Source organism: Petromyzon marinus, chromosome 76 (assembly GCF_048934315.1).
Source record: "Petromyzon marinus isolate PM22_M1 ecotype Great Lakes invasive population chromosome 76, UKy_Petmar_22M1.pri1.0, whole genome shotgun sequence".
NCBI lineage: Eukaryota > Metazoa > Chordata > Hyperoartia > Petromyzontiformes > Petromyzontidae > Petromyzon > Petromyzon marinus.
In genome coordinates this window covers 1,594,484-1,618,599 of record NC_133742.1, presented here as the reverse complement: position 1 = coordinate 1,618,599, position 24,116 = coordinate 1,594,484, and the positions used below count along the sequence as shown (strand labels likewise).

At 51.0% G+C, this 24,116-nt stretch overlaps 1 protein-coding gene across 2 annotated transcripts in view; it reads right to left on the bottom strand.

Annotated features, from left to right (window-relative positions):
* The window catches only part of LOC116957512 (neuronal membrane glycoprotein M6-b-like), a 55,635-nt gene that overhangs the window by 17,551 nt on the left and 13,968 nt on the right, over positions 1-24,116 (bottom strand). For both annotated transcript variants that reach the window (XM_032979717.2, XM_032979718.2), the window contains exons 2-4: positions 7,458-7,644; positions 2,842-2,998; positions 297-462 (exon numbers count right to left, since the gene is read on the bottom strand). In XM_032979717.2, the coding sequence (XP_032835608.2) occupies positions 297-462; positions 2,842-2,998; positions 7,458-7,644 (510 nt within the window). The remainder of the gene's footprint in view (positions 1-296; positions 463-2,841; positions 2,999-7,457; positions 7,645-24,116) is intronic.

Here is a 24,116-nt window from a genome sequence, read left to right as displayed (position 1 = left end):
AGGTAGCGGCGGTGGTGGTGGTGGTGGAGGTAGCGGCGGTGGTGGTGGTGGTGGAGGTAGCGGCGGTGGTGGTGGTGGTGGAGGTAGCGGTGGTGGAGGTAGCGGCGGTGGTGGTGGTGGAGGTAGCGGCGGTGGTGGTGGTGGTGGAGGTAGTGGTGGTGGTGGTGGTGGTGGAGGTAGTGGTGGTGGTGGTGGTGGTGGAGGTAGCGGTGGTGGTGGTGGTGGTGGTGGTGGTGGAGGTAGTGGTGGTGGTGGTGGAGGTGGTGGAGGTGGTGGTGGTGGAGGTAGCGGCGTACCGTACTGGCGCAGGTCGACGCACACCGGGGGGGTGGATGAGTTGGGGGCTGCGGTGAGCGCCGCGTGGCACGACGAGCGAATGTTGAGGGTGAGGAAGACCGGCAGAGCGGCGAGCCCCAGAACGCCGAGCCAGAGCAGCGTGAGCAGGTAGGTGAGCCCTATAAACTACACCGTCACCAACAACACCGTTACCATCAACACCGTCACCAACAACACCGTTACCATCACGTAGATGAGCCCTATAAACTACACCGTCACCAACAACACCGTCACCATCATGTAGGTGAGCCCTATAAACTACACCGTCACCAACAACACCGTCACCATCACGTAGGTGAGCCCTATAAACTACACCGTCACCAACAACACCATCACCATCACGTAGGTGAGCCCTATAAACTACACCGTCACCAACAACACCGTCACCATCACGTAGGTGAGCCCTATAAACTACACCGTCACCAACAACACCATCACCATCACGTAGGTGAGCCCTATAAACTACACCGTCACCAACAACACCATCACCATCACGTAGGTGAGCCCTATAAACTACACCGTCACCAACAACACCGTTACCATCACGTAGGTGAGCCCTATAAACTACACCGTCACCAACAACACCGTCACCATCACGTAGGTGAGCCCTATAAACTACACCGTCACCAACAACACCATCACCATCACGTAGGTGAGCCCTATAAACTACACCACCAACACCGTCACCAACAACACCGTCACCAACAACACCGTTACCAACAACACCGTCACCATCAACACCATCACCAACACAATCACCAACACCGTCACCATCAACACCGTCACCAACAACACTATCACCAACACAATCACCAACACCATCACCAACAACACCGTCACCAACACGTAGGTGAGTCCTATAAACTACACCGTTACTAACAACACCGTCACCAACACAATCACCAACACCGTCACCACCAACACCGTCACCAACAACACCATCACCATCACGTAGATGAGCCCTATAAACTACACCATCACCAACAACATCACCACCAACACCGTCACCACCAACATCGTCACCACCATCAACACCGTCACCACCATCACGTAGCTGAGCCCTATCAACTACACCGGCACCAACACCGTCACCACCAACAGCGTCAACACCAACACCGTCACCATCACCACCGTCACCACCAACATCGTCACCACCAACACCGTCACCACCAACACCATCATCATCACCATCACCAACACCGTCACCACCAACACCGTCACCACCAACACCGTCACCGTTACCACCATCACGTAGCTGAGCCCTATAAACTACACCATCACCAACAACATCACCAACAACATCACCAACACCATTCCGTAGATGAGCCCTATAAACTACACCACCAACACCGTCACCATCAACACCGTCACCACCAACACCGTCACCACCAACACCATCATTATCACCATCACCAACACCGTCACCACCAACACCGTCACCACCATCACCATCATCATCACCATCACCAACACCGTCACCACCATCACCATCACCGTTACCACCATCACGTAGCTGAGCCCTATCAACTACACCATCACCAACAACATCACCAACAACATCACCAACACCATTCCGTAGATGAGCCCTATAAACTACACCACCAACACCGTCACCACCAACACCATCATCATCACCATCACCAACACCGTCACCACCAACACCGTCACCACCATCACTATCATCATCACCATCACCAACACCGTCACCACCATCACCATCACCGTTACCACCGTCACGTAGCTGAGCCCTATCAACTACACCGACACCAGCAGCCATTGTCAGGATGGGGATTGAACCCAGGTGCTCGTGCGTGCCAGGCGAGGTGCTAGGACGGTGATTGCCACTGCGTCTATCCCTCAATGTACCAACATCGGAAACGGCATTCCCAATGAATTAAATACAAAACTAGAGGGATGCTTTTTCAGAAAGTTATTCCAACTTTACTCCTTACCTGGAAATATAATTCAACTATATGGCTTTTCACAAAAAGAATAGCGACGTAATATTTAAACTATTAAATAATAATTCAGATTTATTTAAATCAAGAATCATTAACCTTCTGTAGTGAAACTCGCCACAAGATATCGCGGCACTTTGTAGCGACGGGATTAGGCGATGCGGAGGCGCTGCCACTGTAGGGACACCGTGACGCCGTCTCAGATCAGAATCTCGAGTATTTAAGACTGCAAGAGGAGGAATCTGAAGAGCTACGAAGCTCTTTGTCACGGATGTGCAGTAGCGGATGGACGGCACAGGGCCTCTAGTTTGATGATCCCGTTGTGCGTGCCAGAGTGAAATTTCGCTTACGGGGAAATTCGATGTCGGTTGCGTGAATGCGACATTCTGTAAACGGCACGTTGGTAAATCGATTTATACCTGAATAGTAAATAAAACGTAAAAAAAAAGGTGATTCATCGCATTTGCTCGTAATTGCTCGCAGATGCTCGCAACCGCTGGCGATTGCTCGTGGTCGCTCATGGTCGCTAGGCGCGCTCGCTCCTCACCATGGCGCTGATGCAGCGTCCACAGGCGGTGGTCTTGAAGTCTCCATGCCGGCCCTGCACGGCGCCGGTCGTGAAGAAGCCCTCGGTGAAGAGGAGAATTCCCAGGAGCAGGAACGCAGCCACCGTGCCGTACATGGAGAAGCGCACCACGTCCACCCTGCAGACAGAGACATGCGGACAGAGACACGGAGACATGGAGACAGAGACATGAGGACAGATAGTGCACCACGTCCACCCTGCAGACAGAGACATGGAGACAGAGACACGGAGACATGGAGACAGAGACATGGGGACAGATAGTGCACCACGTCCACCCTGCAGACAGAGACATGCAGACAGAGACACGGAGACAGAGAGACAGAGACATGGGGACAGATAGTGCACCACGTCCACCCTGCAGACAGAGACATGGAGACAGAGACACGGAGACATGGAGACAGAGACATGGGGACAGATAGTGCACCACGTCCACCCTGCAGACAGAGACATGGAGACAGAGAGATGGAGACATGGAGACAGAGAGACAGAGAGATGGAGACATGGAGACAGAGAGACAGAGACATGGAGACAGAGAGACAGAGAAACAGAGACATGGAGACAGAGAGACAGCACACCACGTCCACCCTGCAGACAGAGACGGACATACACATGGAGACAGACAGACAGAGACATGGAGACAGAGAGACATGGAGATCCGCACCATGTTCACCCTGCAGACAGACAAGGGGACAGTGGGAGACAGAGATAGGGAGAGAGACAGAGACACAGGTAAGGCACCAGTGACCTGTGCAGCTCTGAGAGAAGTCACCTGGGCTACCACAAATGAAAGCTCAACCAAGTGGATGAATCTTGATTTAAAGCTTTCGTGACTGCAGGAATCCATAACTCTTTGGTTCTTTCGGTAAAGTCATCACGAAGTAGGTAGAAATAAAGTAAATCACGACGTTTCGGGCGCAACACAAGCGTACGTCATCCGGTGGGAAATGGGTGTAGCCCAAGGATCATAAATAAGTGGCCGGGGCTAGTGATGTTAATGTGAGAGATTAGCGTGATGTTAATGTGAGAGATTAGCGTGATGTTAATGTGAGAGATTAGCGTGATGTTAATGTGAGAGCTTAGAGGGCATGGAAGTGGCTATGTTAATGTGAGAGATTAGCATGATGTTAACGTGAGAGATTAGAGGGCACGGAAGTGGCGATGTTAATGTGAGAGCTTAGAGGGCATGGAAGTGGCTATGTTAATGTGAGAGATTAGCGTGATGTTAATGTGAGAGCTTAGAGGGCATGGAAGTGGCTATGTTAATGTGAGAGATTAGCGTGATGTTAATGTGAGAGATTAGAGGGCACGGAAGTGGCGATGTTAATGTGAGAGCTTAGAGGGCATGGAAGTGGCTATGTTAATGTGAGAGATTAGCGTGATGTTAATGTGAGAGCTTAGAGGGCATGGAAGTGGCTATGTTAATGTGAGAGATTAGCGTGATGTTAATGTGAGAGCTTAGAGGGCATGGAAGTGGCTATGTTAATGTGAGAGATTAGCGTGATGTTAATGTGAGAGCTTAGAGGGCATGGAAGTGGCTATGTTAATGTGAGAGATTAGCGTGATGTTAATGTGAGAGCTTAGAGGGCATGGAAGTGGCTATGTTAATGTGAGAGATTAGCGTGATGTTAATGTGAGAGCTTAGAGGGCATGGAAGTGGCTATGTTAATGTGAGAGATTAGCGTGATGTTAATGTGAGAGCTTAGAGGGCATGGAAGTGGCTATGTTAATGTGAGATATTAGCGTGATGTTAATGTGAGAGATTAGAGGGCATGGAAGTGGCTATGTTAATGTGAGAGATTAGCGTGATGTTAATGTGAGAGATTAGCGTGTCACTGTAAGATAGGAAAGCGGTCTCCTTGACGAGGGCACGGAAGTGGCTATGTTAATGTGAGAGATTAGCGTGATGTTAATGTGAGAGATTAGAGGGCATGGGAGTGGCTATGTTAACGTGAGAGATTAGAGGGCATGGAAGTGGCTATGTTAATGTGAGAGATTAGCATGATGTTAATGTGAGAGATTAGAGGGCATGGAAGTGGCTATGTTAATGTGAGAGATTAGCATGTTGTTAATGTGAGAGATTAGAGGGCATGGAAGTGGCTATGTTAATGTGAGAGATTAGCATCTTGTTAATGTGAGAGCTTAGAGGGCATGGAAGTGGCTATGTTAATGTGAGAGATTAGAGGGCCTGAAAGTGGCTATGTTAATGTGAGAGATTAGAGGGCATGAAAGTGGCTATGTTAATGTGAGAGATTAGCATGATGTTAATGTGAGAGCTTAGAGGGCATGGAAGTGGCTATGTTAATGTGAGAGATTAGAGGGCATGGAAGTGGCTATGTTAATGTGAGAGATTAGCATGATGTTAATGTGAGAGATTAGAGGGCATGGAAGTGGTTATGTTAATGTGAGAGATTAGCATGATGTTAACGTGAGAGATTAGAGGGCATGGAAGTGGCTGTTAATGTGAGCGATTAGCATGATGTTAATGTGAGACATTAGAGGGCATGGAAGTGGCTATGTTAATGTAAGAGATTAGCGTGATGTTAATGTGAGACATTAGAGGGCATGGAAGTGGCTATGTTAATGTGAGCGATTAGCATGATGTTAATGTGAGAGATTAGAGGGTATGGAAGTGGCTGTTAATGTGAGCGATTAGCATGATGTTAATGTGAGACATTAGAGGGCATGGAAGTGGCTATGTTAATGTGAGAGATTCGCGTGATGTTAATGTGAGAGCTTAGAGGGCACAGAAGTGGCTATGTTAACGTGAGAGATTAGAGGGCATGGAAGTGGCTATGTTAATGTGAGAGATTAGCGTGATGTTAATGTGAGAGATTAGAGGGTATGGAAGTGGCTATGTTAATGTGAGAGATTAGTGTGATGTTAATGTGAGAGCTTAGAGGGCATGGAAGTGGCTATGTTAATGTAAGAGATTAGCGTGATGTTAATGTGAGAGCTTAGAGGGCATGGAAGTGGCTATGTTAATGTGAGAGATTAACTCACTAGCTAGGTGGTGCTGGTCGGAGATGCAACGGGCCCTAGAAGAATTCCCTCATCAAAACACGACACCATAGGGCTTGTTGCATCTCCGAGTTGGAGCACATACACCAAGCCCTCAGTATGAATGGATACTCGGACCGTACAACCCGCAAAGCTGCCTCCCCATCCATGGGGAGACAATCTTCTGAGGATCCAGCCACAAGCATCACTTTGCCATACATAGCAGGGGTTACCAAAAAGATTTCCAAAATCTTAAACACAGGATCCAGGTTCGTTTCAACACAGTACACAAAATCCGTGATTTAATCCCATCTGTAAAGGATGTGATTCCTGACATGCAATACCCAGGTGTCTACAAACTGAGTTGTGGTTGTGGCAGCAGTTACATTGGGGAAATGACACAACATGTTTCGGACCGCGTTCGTGAACACAAGGCGGATCTGAAACACGGTAGGACCAATACCTCTGCCGTTACTGATCATTGTTTTAATGCTGTGGGCTCACACGAAATAGATTTTTCCAAGACGGAGGTACTCTGCAAACCTATCGGCTACCTTCAGAGATTTGTTCATGAAGCCATCCAGATATATAAACACAGACACAGCTTCAACTGAGAAAATGGGTACAAACTGAGCAATCATTGGAAGGACGTTATTAACCAGGTACAGTCTTAACTGTCATGTTTCCATCCTACCTGCTATGTCAGCTGTTATTTCCGACTCTCTGTGTCTCTCTATGCCTCTCTCTTAGATCTTTCATGTGCACATGTCCTTTGGATTGCACTTCTCATGTTCACATGTCCTTTGGATTACACTTCTCATACTCACATGTCCTTTGGATTGCACTCTCATGCCTTTGGATTGCACTCTCATGCTCACATGTCCTTTGGATTGCACCCATTGGGTTGCACTTCCTCGTCGAGGAGGCCGCTCTCCTATCTTACAGTGACACATTAACATCATGCTAATTAACATCACGCTAATCTCTCACATTAACATCATGCTAATTAACATCGCGCTAATCTCTCGCATTAACATCACTAGCCCCGGCCACTTCTTTATGACCCTTGGGCTACACCCATTTCAAACCTCGTTAAAACAGTCTGCCTCAGCAGCAGCAGCAGCAGGAGACCACGCTTTCCCACCTGATGACGGACGCTTGTTGTGTTGCGCCAGAAACGTCGCGATTAATTTTATTTTATACCCACGTGATGACTTTACCGAAAGAACCAAGTGGATGACATCATCGCCATCGTCGTCGTGTGGACATTTGAAGCAGCCCATGAGGCTCTTTGTCACAGATATCCTGTGGTGGCAACGACGATGACGAGGTGGAGGTGACTTGAGGCTTGGAAGAGGAGGAGGTGGTGGGGGGGGGGTGACGAGAAGGAGGGGGTGACGAGGTGTGACGAGGTGGAGGTGACTGACACTTGGAAGAGGAGGAGGGGGGGGGGGTGACGAGAAGGAGGGGGTGACGAGGTGTGACGAGGTGTGACGAGGTGGAGGTGACTGACACTTGGAAGAGGAGGAGGGGGGGGGTGACGAGGTGTGACGAGGTGTGACGAGGTGGAGGTGACTGACACTTGGAAGAGCAGCAGGCTGTCGTGGTGTGGGTACAGGAAGTGTTCATCCAGCAGTGCCAGGGCGTTGCCCAGCGCTTCGTGGCCACAGCCGCAGAACAGCGCCACGCCGGCGAAGCAGAGCAGCGTGGCCACCAGCGAGGCGTAGGGCACCCCCCCTAGGCAGCGCACGCAGCACTCGGCACAGCCTGGGGGGGAGGGGGGGGACAGGAGACGCGGAGTGGTGAAGCAGAGACACGAACCCCTATCACTATCAGTCTATCACTATCAGTCTGTCAGTCTATCACTATCAGTCTACCACTATCACTATCAGTCTATCACTATCAGTCTACCACTATCACTACCCCTATCACTACCCCTATCACTATCACTACCTCTATCACTATCACTACCCCTATCACTATCAGTCTATCACTACCCCTATCACTATCACTACCCCTATCAGTCTATCACTATCAGTCTGTCAGTCTATCACTATCAGTCTACCACTACCACTATCAGTCTATCACTATCAGTCTACCACTACCACTATCAGTCTATCACTATCAGTCTATCACTATCAGTCTATCACTATCAGTCTGTCAGTCTATCACTATCAGTCTACCACTATCACTATCAGTCTACCACTATCACTACCCCTATCACTATCAGTCTATCACTACCCCTACCACTACCCCTATCACTACCCCTATCACTAACACTATCCCTACCACTACCCCTACCACTATCACTATCAGTCTATCACTACCCCTACCACTACCCCTATCACTATCAGTCTATCACTATCAGTCTATCACTACCCCTATCACTACCCCTATAATTACCCCTATCACTATCACTACACCTATCACTACCACTATCACTACCCCTATCACTATCACTACCCCTACCACTACCCCTATCACCACCCCTATCACTACCCCTATCACTATCACCACCCCTATCACCACCCCTATCACTACCCCTATCACTATCAGCACCCCTATCAGCACCCCTATCACTACCCTTATCACTATCACTACCCCTATCACTACCACTATCACTACCCCTATCACTATCACTACCCGTATCACTACCACTATCACTACCCCTATCACTACCCCTATCACTACCCCTATCACTACCCCTATCACTATCACTACCCCTATCACTACCCCTTTCACTATCACTACCCCTTTCACTATCACTACCCCTATCACTACCCCAAACCCTCCTTAACCACTCCCGCCAATTATCCTGTCACCATAACTACACCACTATCACTTTTAATAATAATAACCACCCCACTCCTGGTTGTTATCTCAACCACTATCATCTTGTGTACAATTCGTAAAAGTACCTTGGTTTAAGGCGCTGCTGCTGTTATATTTAAATCTGCGTGAGATTTAAGACGTAAAGGGGAGAGAGAGGCGAGATGAGTTTGGGGTCAAGATATGCAAGGAATCAAACATCGACAACACCAACAGAAGCTGTAACATCGCCTCCTGCACGCAGGGGCAGAGTGTGGAGGGATTATTATGACTTCCAGGTACAGGCGTAGAACGTGGATGGAAAGTACTGAAATCAAAGCGAGGAGATGGGGGATGATGGATCGTAATGTGGTATAGTACCTACTGCTTCCAGTAGTAGTAGGTACTACTAGTAGTACACTTTCGACCAATACCAGTAGTAGTAGCTACTACTACTGCTACTAGTAGCTACTACTACGAGTAGTGCTCAGTGGGTGTACATTTCGAGGCGGTATTACTGGGAGAGATGTGACAGTGGCTCGTGCAGTGGAACAGAAGCTGCTCAGGACCACTGATGACCTCTCCGAGATCGTGGATGGTGTGCCGCAGCATTGGTTGGCCTCAACCTCTCAGCCCCCTTCGACGCCACTGGACGTGGGATCCCCATCGGGTGGCTCACGGCAAGGTTTGCTGCGTCGGACACGCCACTGGGGCCTACCTCCATGGTCGATCGCGGTTCGTCAAGCCGGGTGACTGCTTGGAGTACCACAGCGGTCCGTCCTCGGGACTTTCCTATTGTCGACGTACGTCTCTTCGATCGCCGGTGTCATCTCATCGCGAGACGTCAAGTGCCATCAATATGCTGATGATACACGATCCTACACCGCAGTGAAGTAAATCCAGGAAAAGCCGAGGTTCTGCTGGTTGGCAATAAAAGTTGTTTAAAAGTCAAAAAGTCTCTCTTCCTCTCTCTCCCTCTCTCCTCCCTTCATCTCTCTCCCTCGCTCCCTCTCTCTCTCCTCTCCCCCTCCCTGTCCCCGCTCTCCATCTCTTCCTGCTCCACATTGCAACAGCTCTGCTCTCACTACCATGGCTACTGGATTTGTATTCCTCTTAGTCCGGCTCAGATTGAGTCCTCTCTGAGTCTCGCGCCGATTTTTACGACTGGACATAAGCAATTTTAATTCACCAGGTAAGGCGCACAGAGCTACGTGGCTATTTGTCAGAAGTGACCTGACTATCACAAATGATAGCTCAACGTCGTGGGCTTATCATCGTGTAGGAATTTATAGCAGCAGCAAAATACGCTGAACTTGTGATGTTGATTCTAAATGTGGAGGGGAAAAACCTGAGAATCCAGACAAAAATCCACGCGACCATGGGGAAAGAGAGAGACGCACACTCCCAATATACAACAGGCATCATCAGGGTTGGGATCAAACCCATGACCTGTAACCAGATGAAGGAGTTCACATCTTGCCAACCCCAAAAAGAGCTGTATAGCTCACCGGATTCTTCATGTCCGATTCTAAATGGGCGATTCTCAACAGTGGGGTTCATAATGGCCGTGTCAGAAACATTAAGCCCGTATCAGAGAAAGCCTCGGTTCAAGCCCTGGGACTTGCGAGCTTCAACATGAAGCCCTTAATCCAGTCGGTGTTGTAGGCCAATGACCACAAAGGCCAATGGGTTCAATGGGTTCACAAAGCTGACTGGGACCACTATAAGGAGGCTGTAAGTGAGAGTGGTGAGTCCAATTCCCACGACACCGGAATGCTATCACCGTTTTGTTGGCCTCCTTACTGCAACCTGCCAAGAAGAGCATCACCCCTAGGCTTCGGGAAAGAATCCACTCCCTGCTGGACAACAGAGACCCAGGAGCTGCTCCGACAGCACAAACAGTCGGGCAGCCCACAGGTTGGAAAGTCCCTGCTAGAATCGATAGACTCGTCCAAACGCCAGCGGTGGATTGAGTGCATTCAAGGCCCTGGACTTCACACACTCCAGCTGCCGTGCCTGGGCCCTACCATGGCGTCTTGGTGCTGCTAACCAAAACAGAATACTGGACCGCAAGAGGCCTGCCCAACTCTATAGCCTCCAACATAGTGGAGAAGACAACATTCCTGCCCGACAACAAAACATCAAGCGAGAGATCCATCGCCGATTGCACCATCAGACAATGGCCTCAATTTCTCCACAAGACCCCCACCGCCATCAGCAGCACAGAGGAAGTGAGGAGGGGTCTGGCTGCAGTGTAGGAAGGCAAGGCTGCTGGCCGAGATGGCATCCCCCAAGGATTCCTCCATCACTCAGGCCCTAGGGGACTCCGATGGCTGGCAAACCTCTACACCAAACCCATGAAAACCGGATGCATCCCAAAATCATAGCGGTTGGTTATTGCAATATCCAAAACGAGCAAGCCAACAGACGACCTGGAAAGCTAAAATCCGATATGACGCCTTTGCACGACCCTCCCTATAAACTCCTAGAATGCATTATTATCTGGAGAATCAGCCCTCTCGTCGAGTCAGTGATCGCTGAAGAGCAAGCGGGGTGATTCCGACTTGCACGCAGCTGCTGTGACCAAGGTTTTGGCCTTTACGACCCACATCAAGGCCGGTTTCCAGAAGAAATCCGAGAACGGCGCGGCCTTTGAGGCCTTTGTGGTCATTGGCCTACAACACCCGACTGGATTAAGGGCTTCATGTTGAAGCTCGCAAGGACCATTCCTTGCCTCTAAACAATACACCTGACATGGACGATGCTGAGCAATGGGTGACTGCATTTCTATAATGGGCAAGAAATCCAGCTGACCCCGTATCAACAGCAAAGGATTCCTACAAGGTTCAGTACTCTTGCAAACACTCTTCAATGGCCACACCAGTGACATGCCACCAACTGGGTCACGGAAATTTATAAATGCGGACGATCTTGCCTTGGCAACGCAAGCAGCCACTTTCCACAACATCGAATCCACTCTGAACCGAGACTTAAATGCCATGGGGGAATATTTCTCCCATGGGAGCGCCAAACAGACTCTGAAAGTAACCTTTTGCGGCAGCACTGTGCGACATGACCCCACTCCAACCTATCTTGGCATGATGCTGGAACGTACGCTAAACCTTCCAGGACCACCTGAAAAAGGTAGCCGCCAAGACCAAAACAAAGGTCAACCTGGTCCAGAACCCAGCAAGCACAAACTGGGGAACATCATCACCCTAAGTGCTACCGACATCAACGATGGTCCTTGTGTACTCTGTAGTCGAGTGCTGTGCACCAGTACAGACCAGAAGTAGTCACCACTCGACTTGTTGATGTCCACTGGAACCCTCAAGTCGACCCCAACACACCCTGGGTCTGACCCGTGACCTCCTCGTTTACCTAGCCTGGTACAGCAGTACAACCCATGGCACCTGGGTCTGTCCCGTGACCTCCGCCTCCTGCACCTAGCCTGGTACAGCAGTACACACCATGGCACCTGGGTCTGTCCCGTGACCTCCTGCACCTAGCCTGGCACAGCAGTACAACCCATGGCACCTGGGTCTGTCCCGTGACCTCCTGCACCTAGCCTGGCACAGCAGTACACCCCATGGCACCTGGGTCTGTCCCGTGACCTCCGCCTCCTGCACCTAGCCTGGTACAGCAGTACAACCCATGGCACATGGGTCTGTCCCGTGACCTCCTGCACCTAGCCTGGCACAGCAGTACAACCCATGGCACCTGGGTCTGTCCCGTGACCTCTGCCTCCTGCACCTAGCCTGGCACAGCACTCAACCCAGAGAGAGGGGGGAGAGGGAGGGAGAAGAGGGAGAGGGAGCGTCTCTCTATCTCTGTGGTACTGTTGTAGGCATCGTGAGAATTGTCTCTCTCCCACTCTCCCCCTCCCTCCCCTCTCCCCCCTCTCTCCCCCATCCCTCTCTCCCCCCTCTCTCCCCTCCAGCCACTCACACAATGGATAAAGCTCCCCTTGTGTGGAACTCACTTGGCCCAGACACAGAGAACGAGGTCCCGCTAACATTTGTATACACACACTCACTATATACACACTAATATATATAAGCACTCAACAATATACACGTGAATATATACACTCTCACTAATATACACATTCACATACAAACACTAATATATATACATACACACTATTATATACACATACACACTAATATATACACAGACATACACACTAATATGTACATACACATAAACTCACGAATATACACCAATACCGATACTCGCCATCCGCCTCGAAGTGACACTGATGTCACCACGGCCTCTGTGCCAGGCCAGGTGCACTTTGAGGCCACGTGAAGTGTCGAAGGCTCGCTAACAGGAGGTCAAGGGACAGACCATGTAGGTGCCATGGGTTGACTGACTGAGGTGACTGGCCGATGCACCACCTGTGCCCCCTACTGTGCCAACTCGCTGTATTTTAGCCGCCTGGCACTCCGCTCATTGTTGTGGGCATTGCTCCTCCGCCCTCTGTTGTTGTTGGAGGGCGACTGCCACCAACTGCCCAGTAGCAGCGTCCTTCACGAGCCTCCTCCACAGAGGCCAATCTTGACACTGCTGGTACCAGTCATCAGCAAGTCCAATCAGATCCACATCGTCCTGTCCCACATAAGCCCATCTCTTCTTCAGCCCATGCCGCACCTGGTTACTCCTCTCTATCCGGTCAAACAGAAGCTGCTTGGGCATGCGGTGGCTGGGCATGCGGGCTACATGAACCAGCCAATGCAGCCTTGCCTGCCGGAGGAGCTCACCGATGGGAATGTGTCCAGAAATTTCAAGAATCTGTGAGCTGCTCACACAATTCAGCTTGGCTAAACCCAGGATGGATCGTAGGCAGGCCAACCTGAAGTTTAGGGGGGGTCCATGTTTTGCAAGCATTGAGAAGGGAAGGCATGACTGTGGCCGAGAAGACCCGGAGCATTGTGTGGAGTGACAGGCCAGGTAGCTTCCACACAGAAGCAGTACACAGCCGACAAATTCGGAGTGGGGCCTCGGCTGTCAAACCGGAGCTGGTCATAAGCACACTACCCAGGTATGGGAAACACTCTCTCCACAATTTCTCCATCGCTCATGGGGGTTAAGGGAGGGGATCATTTGATGACATCAAATACTCAGGCAGGTGCTTTTTTGGGGAGCTGATGGTGAGAGGCCCCATGTGTTAGTAGCATGCTCCAGGTGCAGCAGCTGCATCCCCAACTCCTCCTCTGAGTGAGCAGCAATCACAATATCATCAGCATACGTAAAATAGTAGACTACTAGGGAGCCACCCCTCGACTATACCCGGGCATCGATCCACCTCCCATTGTATCTGTACCAGATGGAAATTCCACTGGTAGAGCCATGGAAAGCTTCTGGAACTACGTGGTCAAAGATGATGTTAAATAATGTGGGAGCCAGAGTACATCCCTTTTGCACCCCAATGTAAGCAGGGAATGGCTCCTACTCCAGGCCACGTAGCTTTACCCGGGCCTGACAACCATCATCAAGGCCCTTCACGATTGTGAGCAGAGCGTCAGGGACTCCGAAAGCACTAAGAACAGCTTAGAGCCCTGGCCTACAGATGGTATCATAGGCCTTGACCAGGTCAATAAAGCAGAGATGTAGGTATTGTTGGAATTCCCTACAGCTCTGATGTAGCAGACAGACAGAGAATATGGCATCCGTGCAAGACCGCCCTGGTCTGAAACCACATTGGGGCTCTGGAAAATTCTCCTCAATGTGCCTGGCAAGGCAATGTTGATTAATAATCCTTGCCCGGACCTTTCCCGGCAGACTGAGGAGGGAGATGTCCCAGTATTTGTTACAATCTGTGCTGTCCGCCTTCTTAAAGAGTAGGACCACCAGGGAATCCTTCCAATCCTGCGGAACCCATCCATGTATGTTGAACTTCTTTATCACCGTAGGTAGCCAACCGTGCTAATCGAAAGTGTGATTAGCACGGTTAGCTACGTTCAGTGGTCCAAATCTATTATTATTATTGTCACGTAGGGCAATCTGCATACAGACGCCACCCTCTGTCAGCATTTCACTTGGAAGATCATCTTTGCCCAGTGCTTTTCCTGTTACATTGTAGGACTCTGGATCGCCCCTTGTACAACCACTCACAAGGGGTGGCTACTTCTGCCACCCCACTGCAGCCCCAGCAGGGTCATCCCCACCTTGCCTCGTGATGTTGTCTGGACTGTGGAAATTCCATTCACCCAAAACCTCACAGAAATGCACTGCAAACCTGCAGACCAGTTCCTGGGGGTCGGAGATTGGATCACCATTCGTTCCCTCAAGGATGGTGATAGGTGTGGCGCTGAAAGTTACCTCTTTGATAGAATCAAAGAGTGATTTGTGATTCCAGGCTACTGAGGCAGATTCCATCTCCTCAGCAACCCGTCATCACCACTCATCTTTGCAGCGCTGCACGGCTTTCCAAACCTCCGAGGAAAGGCTGTGGTAAGCCTCCTCATTCTCCAACGTTGGATTCTGTAGACGGTTGCAGTAGGCAAGTTGGAACACCTCCATCAGCCAGGCTCTCTGGGGAACTTTGGACTGCATACACAATGCAGCCATTGCAGCTGTATGAGCCAAAGTCCTGAACCTCGCCCATTGCCTCTCAGCAACAGGAGGAGAGGGTTGATGATGATGATGCCAACCCCAGCTGCAAGCGATGTTGAAATTCCTGCTTGCAACTTTCATCAGCTAGCTGAGACCAGGCCATTGTGGGCTTGAATGAGGTGCTAGATGGATACTCACCGCCGAAGGCGCATCTTACAGATATCAAGCTGATGGTCAGTGGGTAGATCAGCGCCATGGTCGGTCCTGCTGTCAAGGACATGGGCCCACATCTGCTGTTTCGTTACGATAGTGTAGCAGATGTTCTTGCTTGGACCCAGTGTGCATCAATGATATTGTGTGGATGCGCCGATGCTGGAAGAGCCTGTTTATACTGGTAGGAACGAAGTTGTAAACTGAGTGTACCAGCCTGCAATAGATTAATGTGTCCGTCCGTCCGTCCCCTTTCAATACTTTAACGAAGTGAAATCTCGTGCTGTTGGGGTGTAAAAATAAAATTGCGCAAAATTCCAATGTTCCTACCAGCCCAGCCTGCAGGGACCTGTTAATTACAAGCCCACGGGCTGCACAGAAGTCTAGCAACCTCCTCCCATTGTTATTGAGTGGATCTGGCCCATGTCTTCAAACAACTCCATCTCAGGGGTCATTAAAGTCACCCAACAAAATGACTCGATCCCGAGGCGTAATTTTAGCTAGCACCTTCGACATGAGTTTATACAACACATCCGACTCATCACGGGGAGTAAGAGAGACACATGGGGAGAGAGACACAGAGAGACACGGAGAGAGACACAGAGAGAGACACACGGGGAGAGAGAGACAGAGAGAGAGACACGGGGTGAGAGAGACACAGAGAGAGAGACACGGGGTGAGAGAGACACGGGGAGAGAGAGACACGGGGGGAGAGAGACACAGAGATAGACACACGGGGAGAGAGAGACACACAGAGAGACACGGGGAGAGAGAGACACACAGAGAGACACGGGGAGAGAGAGACACAGAGAGAGACACGGGGGGAGAGAGACACAGAGAGAGACACGGGGGGAGAGAGACACAGAGAGATACGGGGGGAGAGAGAGAGACACACAGAGAGAGACACGGGGGGAGAGAGAGACACAGAGAGAGACACACGGGGGGAGAGAGACACAGAGAGAGACACGGGGGGAGAGAGACACAGAGAGAGACACGGGGGGAGAGAGACACAGAGAGAGACACGGGGGGAGAGAGAGACACAGAGAGAGACACGGGGGGAGAGAGACACAGAGAGAGAGACACGGGGAGAGAGAGACACAGAGAGAGACACGGGGGGAGAGAGACACAGAGAGATACACGGGGAGAGAGAGACACAGAGAGAGACACGGGGGGAGAGAGACAGAGCGAGACACACGGAGAGAGAGAGACACAGAGAGAGACACGGGGGGAGAGAGACACAGAGAGAGACACGGGGAGAGAGACACACAGAGAGAGACACGGGGGGAGAGAGACACAGAGAGAGACACGGGGGGAGAGAGACACAGAGAGAGACACGGGGGGAGAGAGAGACACAGAGAGAGACACGGGGGGAGAGAGACACAGAGAGAGAGACACGGGGAGAGAGAGACACAGAGAGAGACACGGGGGGAGAGAGACACAGAGAGATACACGGGGAGAGAGAGACACAGAGAGAGACACGGGGGGAGGGAGACAGAGCGAGACACACGGGGAGAGAGAGACACAGAGAGAGACACGGGGGGAGAGAGACACAGAGAGAGACACGGGGAGAGAGACACACAGAGAGAGACACGGGGAGAGAGACACACAGAGAGAGACACGGGGAGAGAGACACAGAGAGAGACACACAGGGAGAGAGAGACACAGAGAGAGACACGGGGGGGGGAGAGAGACACAGAGAGAGACACGGGGGGAGAGAGAGACAGAGAGAGACACGGGGGGAGAGAGACACGGGGGGAGAGAGACACAGAGAGAGACACACGGGGAGAGAGAGACACAGAGAGAGACACGGGGGGAGAGAGACACAGAGAGAGACACACGGAGAGAGACACAGAGAGAGACACACGGAGAGAGAAACACAGAGAGAGACACACGGGGAGAGAGAGACACAGAGAGAGACACGGGGGGAGAGAGAGACACAGAGAGAGACACACGGGGGGAGAGAGACACAGAGAGAGAGAGCCACGGGGGGAGAGAGAGACACACGGGGAGAGAGAGACACAGAGAGAGACACGGGGAGAGACAGACACAGAGAGACACGGGGGGAGAGACACACAGAGAGAGACACGGGGGGAAAGAGAGACACGGGGAGAGAGAGACACAGAGAGAGACACGGGGAGAGAGAGACACAGAGAGAGACACGGGGGGAGAGACACACAGAGAGAGACACGGGGGGAGAGAGACACAGAGAGAGACACGGGGGGAGAGAGACACAGAGAGAGACACGGGGGGAGAGAGAGACACACGGGGAGAGAGAGTGGTGAGTGATTTGTTGAGTGATTGGTGAGTGATTGGTGAGTCTGAGTGGTGAGTGAGTGGTGAGTGATTGGTGAGTCTGATTGGTGAGTGATTGGTGAGTCTGAGTGGTGAGTGAGTGATTTGGTGAGTGAGTGGTGAGTGAGTGGTGAGTGATTGGTGAGTGAGTGGTGAGTCTGAGTGGTGAGTGATTTGGTGAGTGAGTGGCGAGTGAGTGGTGAGTGATTGGTGAGTCTGATTGGTGAGTGATTGGTGAGTCTGAGTGGTGAGTGAGTGATTGGTGAGTGAGTGGTGAGTGATTTGGTGAGTGATTTGGTGAGTGAGTGGTGAGTGATTGGTGAGTCTGAGTGGTGAGTGAGTGGTGAGTGAGTGGTGAGTCTGATTGGTGAGTGAGTGGTGATTGGTGAGTGAGTGGTGAGTGATTGGTGAGTCTGAGTGGTGAGTGAGTGGTGAGTGATTGGTGAGTCTGAGTGGTGAGTGAGTGGTGAGTGATTGGTGAGTGAGTGGTGAGTGAGTGGTGAGTCTGAGTGGTGAGTGATTGGTGAGTGATTGGTGAGTCTGAGTGGTGAGTGAGTGGTGAGTGATTGGTGAGTCTGAGTGGTGAGTAATTTGATGAGTGAGTGGTGAGTAATTTGGTGAGTGATTGGTGAGTCTGAGTGGTGAGTGAGTGGTGAGTGATTGGTGAGTCTGAGTGGTGAGTGATTGGTAAGTCTGAGTGGTGAGTGAGTGGTGAGTGATTGGTGAGTGAGTGGTGAGTCTGAGTGGTGAGTGATTTGGTGAGTCTGAGTGGTGAGTGAGTGGTGAGTGATTGGTGAGTCTGAGTGGTGAGTGAGTGGTGAGTCTGAGTGGTGAGTCTGAGTGGTGAGTGAGTGGTGAGTCTGAGTGGTGAGTGAGTGGTGAGTCTGAGTGGTGAGTGAGTGGTGAGTCTGAGTGGTGCGTCTGAGTGGTGAGTGAGTGGTGAGTCTGAGTGGTGAGTGAGTGGTGAGTCTGAGTGGTGAGTCTGAGTGGTGAGTGATTTGGTGAGTCTGAGTGGTGAGTGAGTGGTGAGTGATTGGTGAGTCTGAGTGGTGAGTGAGTGGTGAGTGGTGAGTCTGAGTGGTGAGTCTGAGTGGTGAGTGAGTGGTGAGTCTGAGTGGTGAGTGAGTGGTGAGTCTGAGTGGTGAGTGAGTGGTGAGTCTGAGTGGTGAGTCTGAGTGGTGAGTGAGTGGTGAGTCTGAGTGGTGAGTGAGTGGTGAGTCTGAGTGGTGAGTGTGAGTGGTGAGTGATTTGGTGAGTCTGAGTGGTGAGTGAGTGGTGAGTGATTGGTGAGTCTGAGTGGTGAGTGAGTGGTGAGTGGTGAGTCTGAGTGGTGAGTCTGAGTGGTGAGTGAGTGGTGAGTCTGAGTGGTGAGTGAGTGGTGAGTCTGAGTGGTGAGTGAGTGGTGAGTCTGAGTGGTGAGTAAGTGGTGAGTCTGAGTGGTGAGTCTGAGTGGTGAGTCTGAGTGGTGAGTCTGAGTGGTGAGTGAGTGGTGAGTCTGAGTGGTGAGTCTGAGTGGTGAGTGAGTGGTGAGTCTGAGTGGTGAGTGAGTGGTGAGTGATTGGTGAGTCTGAGTGGTGAGTGAGTGGTGAGTCTGAGTGGTGAGTGAGTGGTGAGTCTGAGTGGTGAGTGAGTGGTGAGTCTGAGTGGTGAGTCTGAGTGGTGAGTGAGTGGTGAGTCTGAGTGGTGAGTGAGTGGTGAGTGATTGGTGAGTCTGAGTGGTGAGTGAGTGGTGAGTCTGAGTGGTGAGTGAGTGGTGAGTCTGAGTGGTGAGTCTGAGTGGTGAGTGAGTGGTGAGTCTGAGTGGTGAGTGAGTGGTGAGTCTGAGTGGTGAGTCTGAGTGGTGAGTCTGAGTGGTGAGTCTGAGTGGTGAGTGAGTGGTGAGTCTGAGTGGTGAGTGAGTGGTGAGTCTGAGTGGTGAGTGAGTGGTGAGTCTGAGTGGTGAGTGGTGAGTCTGAGTGGTGAGTCCCATCTTGTAAACAAAGATCAGACAACGCGCGCATGCGCAGTAAGCGGCAATCCTCGGTGCCAGAGCAGAGGTTTTTTCCCCCCTCTCCAGATCTCAGAGGCTCCTTTTGTTTGCGACCCCCAGATTTCCGCTTCGCTATTCCCGTCACCCGCACAGCCGCAGACAGCTCCGCTCAGCACGCGTGGCCAGGAGGCTCCCGCTGGCTACCGCGTCTCACTAGGGGGGGAGATTTTACTCCTTCTGTACGCAGTTTTAATAGCCAATGATGGCGATGAGATGTTATCTCTCTCGCCTGTTGTACAGGAGATCCGTGGGGGTTTGATCCCAGACCCTGACGATGCCTGCTGTATATATCTGGAATTTGTGTGTTCTCCCCGTGTGTCTGTGTGTCTGTCTGTATGTGTGTGTCTGTGTTGCTGTGTGTGTGTGTCTGGGTGTGTCTCTGTGTGTTCTTCTGTATTTGTGTGTCTCTGGTGCAGGCTGTGTGTGTGTAAGTGGTGCAGGCTGTGTGTATGGTGGTGTGAGTGGAGGGTGTGTATGTGTAGCTGTATTAGTGTGTATGTGTGTAAGTGGTGCAGGCTGTGTGCATGGTGGTGTGAGTGGAGGGTGTGTATGTGTAGCTGTATTAGTGTGTGTGTAAGTGGTGCAGGCTGTGTGTATAGTGGTGTGAGTGGAGGGTGTGTATGTGTAGCTGTATTAGTGTGTGTGTGTGTAAGTGGTGCAGGCTGTGTGTATGGTGGTGTGAGTGGAGGGTGTGTATGTGTAGCTGTATTAGTGTGTATGTGTGTAAGTGGTGCAGGCTATGTGTATAGTGGTGTGAGTGGAGGGTGTGTATGTGTAGCTGTATTAGTGTGTGTGTAAGTGGTGTAGGCTGTGTGTATAGTGGTGTGAGTGGAGGGTGTGTATGTGTAGCTGTATTAGTGTGTGTGTAAGTGGTGCAGGCTGTGTGTATAGTGGTGTGAGTGGAGGGTGTGTATGTGTAGCTGTATTAGTGTGTGTGTGTAAGTGGTGTAGGCTGTGTGTATAGTGGTGTGAGTGGAGGGTGTGTATGTGTAGCTGTATTAGTGTGTGTGTGTAAGTGGTGCAGGCTGTGTATGGTGGTGTGAGTGGAGGGTGTGTATGTGTAGCTGTATTAGTGTGTGTGTAAGTGGTGTAGGCTGTGTGTATAGTGGTGTGAGTGGAGGGTGTGTATGTGTAGCTGTATTAGTGTGTGTGTAAGTGGTGTAGGCTGTGTGTATAGTGGTGTGAGTGGAGGGTGTGTATGTGTAGCTGTATTAGTGTGTGTGTAAGTGGTGCAGGCTGTGTGTATAGTGGTGTGAGTGGAGGGTGTGTATGTGTAGCTGTATTAGTGTGTGTGTGTAAGTGGTGCAGGCTGTGTGTATGGTGGTGTGAGTGGAGGGTGTGTATGTGTAGCTGTATTAGTGTGTATGTGTGTAAGTGGTGCAGGCTATGTGTATAGTGGTGTGAGTGGAGGGTGTGTATGTGTAGCTGTATTAGTGTGTGTGTAAGTGGTGTAGGCTGTGTGTATAGTGGTGTGAGTGGAGGGTGTGTATGTGTAGCTGTATTAGTGTGTGTGTAAGTGGTGCAGGCTGTGTGTATAGTGGTGTGAGTGGAGGGTGTGTATGTGTAGCTGTATTAGTGTGTGTGTGTAAGTGGTGCAGGCTGTGTGTATGGTGGTGTGAGTGGAGGGTGTGTATGTGTAGCTGTATTAGTGTGTGTGTAAGTGGTGTAGGTTGTGTGTATAGTGGTGTGAGTGGAGGGTGTGTATGTGTAGCTGTATTAGTGTGTGTGTAAGTGGTGCAGGCTGTGTGTATGGTGGTGTGAGTGGAGGGTGTGTATGTGTAGCTGTATTAGTGTGTATGTGTGTAAGTGGTGCAGGCTATGTGTATAGTGGTGTGAGTGGAGGGTGTGTATGTGTAGCTGTATTAGTGTGTGTGTAAGTGGTGTAGGCTGTGTGTATAGTGGTGTGAGTGGAGGGTGTGTATGTGTAGCTGTATTAGTGTGTAAGTGGTGTAGGCTGTGTGTATAGTGGTGTGAGTGGAGGGTGTGTATGTGTAGCTGTATTAGTGTGTGTGTAAGTGGTGTAGGCTGTGTGTATAGTGGTGTGAGTGGAGGGTGTGTATGTGTAGCTGTATTAGTGTGTGTGTGTGTGCGAGGTGCTGGTAATCCCTCCACCAGACACTTCCAACAAGGACCACCACAATGATCTCGTGCTAGAGGCCCACGAGACAGGCGTCGATGACGTGTTATGTAAATCGTTTATTGTTAAATTTAAAATCACAGCTCCTATGATTACTGTTGTTACATTGTTTTCGTAGCTTTATTTTGGAAATTCGACAACATATGGTTAATCTAAATTGTCTCATGGTTGTTGTTGTTGTTGGCGTGCACCACATTGTGATTTTTGCACACAGCGTTTTAGTAAGTTTTTTTTGTGCGTGGAATATTTGCTGGTTTATTCCTGGACGTTTCTGTTGAGCGTCGGCGCTTTAAGATGTTTCTCTGTGTTCAAATTTAGTTTGTTGCGGTTGCACGCGACTTAAGAGCCGCGTGGCTCACAGGGCTCTACCTAATAAATGAAACTTGAAAACTTGCCTTGTGGCCAAGCTCCGTTTGTCAGAGCCAGACTGAACTCCCCCTTTCGTGGTTCCTGCAGGGACAGGAGACGACTGCGACTGGCCACGCGGAATGTTCCGACTCTCGTTTGTGGGGGAGAGGCTGCCACTCCTCTCTTTTGGAGATTGCCGGGTATCGGTGAACCGATTCTGGCCGCAGTCATTATGAGTGGTGGACAGTTCTCCACTCGGGGCAGGAAACTTTCCCAACAACAGGGAATGGCACTTTTTTGTTGTTGATAAAAAAAATAATGAAAGGGGGTGTGGGAGCGTGGCGGTGAGGTGTGTAAAGCCGTAAGCCACAAGCTACTGTGGGCTCGCCTCTCCATCAACAAGAGGCGAGGAATGGTGGTCGTGGTTGCTTATGCCCCCCCCACCGAAGATGAACATCAGCGGAGGGATGCAGACAAGGCCGATGAGTCAGATGCCTTCTCTGGCCTGTCACAGGTGCTGGCTAAAGTGGCCCTTCGGGATAGAGTCATCTTGTTGGGTGACTTCAATGCCTGAGTAGGTCATGACGCTGGCATCTGGGTCAAGTCATTGGAAGCCATGGGCCAGATCAGCTCAATAACAACGGTAGGAGGCTGCTAGACTTCTGTGCAGCCCATGGGCTTGTAATGACCAACACGCTGTTCCGGCATCGGCGTATCCACACAACATCATGGATGCACGCCGGGTCCAAGCAAGAACATCTGCTGGACTACATCGTGATGGAATAGCAGATGTGGTAGGTCTTTGACACTAGGACCTACCGTGGAGCTGATCTGCCCACTGACCATTAGCTTGTCATCTATGAGATGCGCCTGCCATTCTTCCACTGTGGTGGTGGGTTTCTATCTAGGATCCCATTCAAACCCACAGTAAGCTGGTCTCAGCCAGCTGAGGATAGTTGCAAGCGAGAATGTCAACATCGCTTGCAGCTGGGGTTGGCATCGTTTGGGACTGTGGCTCATGCAGCTGCAATGGCTGCATTGGGTACGCAGTCCAAACTTCCCCAGAGGCCCTGGCTGACGGAGGAAATGTTGCAGCTGGGTGAGCGAAAGCGAGAGGCCCACTCCCGTCATCTACAACATTCAGCATTGGAGAGTGAGCAGCCTTACCGCAGCCTTCGCTCAGAGGCTCGGAGAGCCGTGTGGTGCTACCAGGATGAGTGCTGGGCGCGGGTTGTTTAAGGGATTGACTCTGCCTCAGTAGCCCACGATCACATAAACGAGCAACTGGTCTGCAGGATTGCAGAGCATTGGTACGAGGTCTTGGCAGAGGGGAATTCCTCCCTCAGCCCATCAGCAACCATGGGGCAAGGTGGGGATGGTCTTGCCGGGGCTGCCCTGCCTCAAATATTGGCAGAAGTGTCCACCCCTTCTGAGTGTCTGGCTGCGGGGCCATCTGTGGAGGTAGTTCCAGGGGTTAACCCGGAGTCTGAGATCAGGGAAAGTGGCGTCTGTGTACAGACTGTCCCACGTGACATCGTCACAACTGTCTGGACCACAGGATGGGTTCTGCAGGATTGGATGCCCTGGTGGTCCTCCTCTTTAAGAGGGGGACCCAGACAGACTGTAACAACTACAGGGGCATCCCCTTCCTCAGTGTCCCAGGAAAGGTCCTGGCAAGGATTATTCAACATCGCCTTGCCAGGCACGCTGAGTGGACTTGTCGATGACCGGTACCAGCAGAGTTAAGGTCGGCCTCTGTGGAGGAGGAGACCAATCTCGTGATGGACGCTGCTACTGGGCAGTTGTCATCCTCCAGCAACAAAAGAGGGCAGAGGAGCGACTATCACAACAACAAAG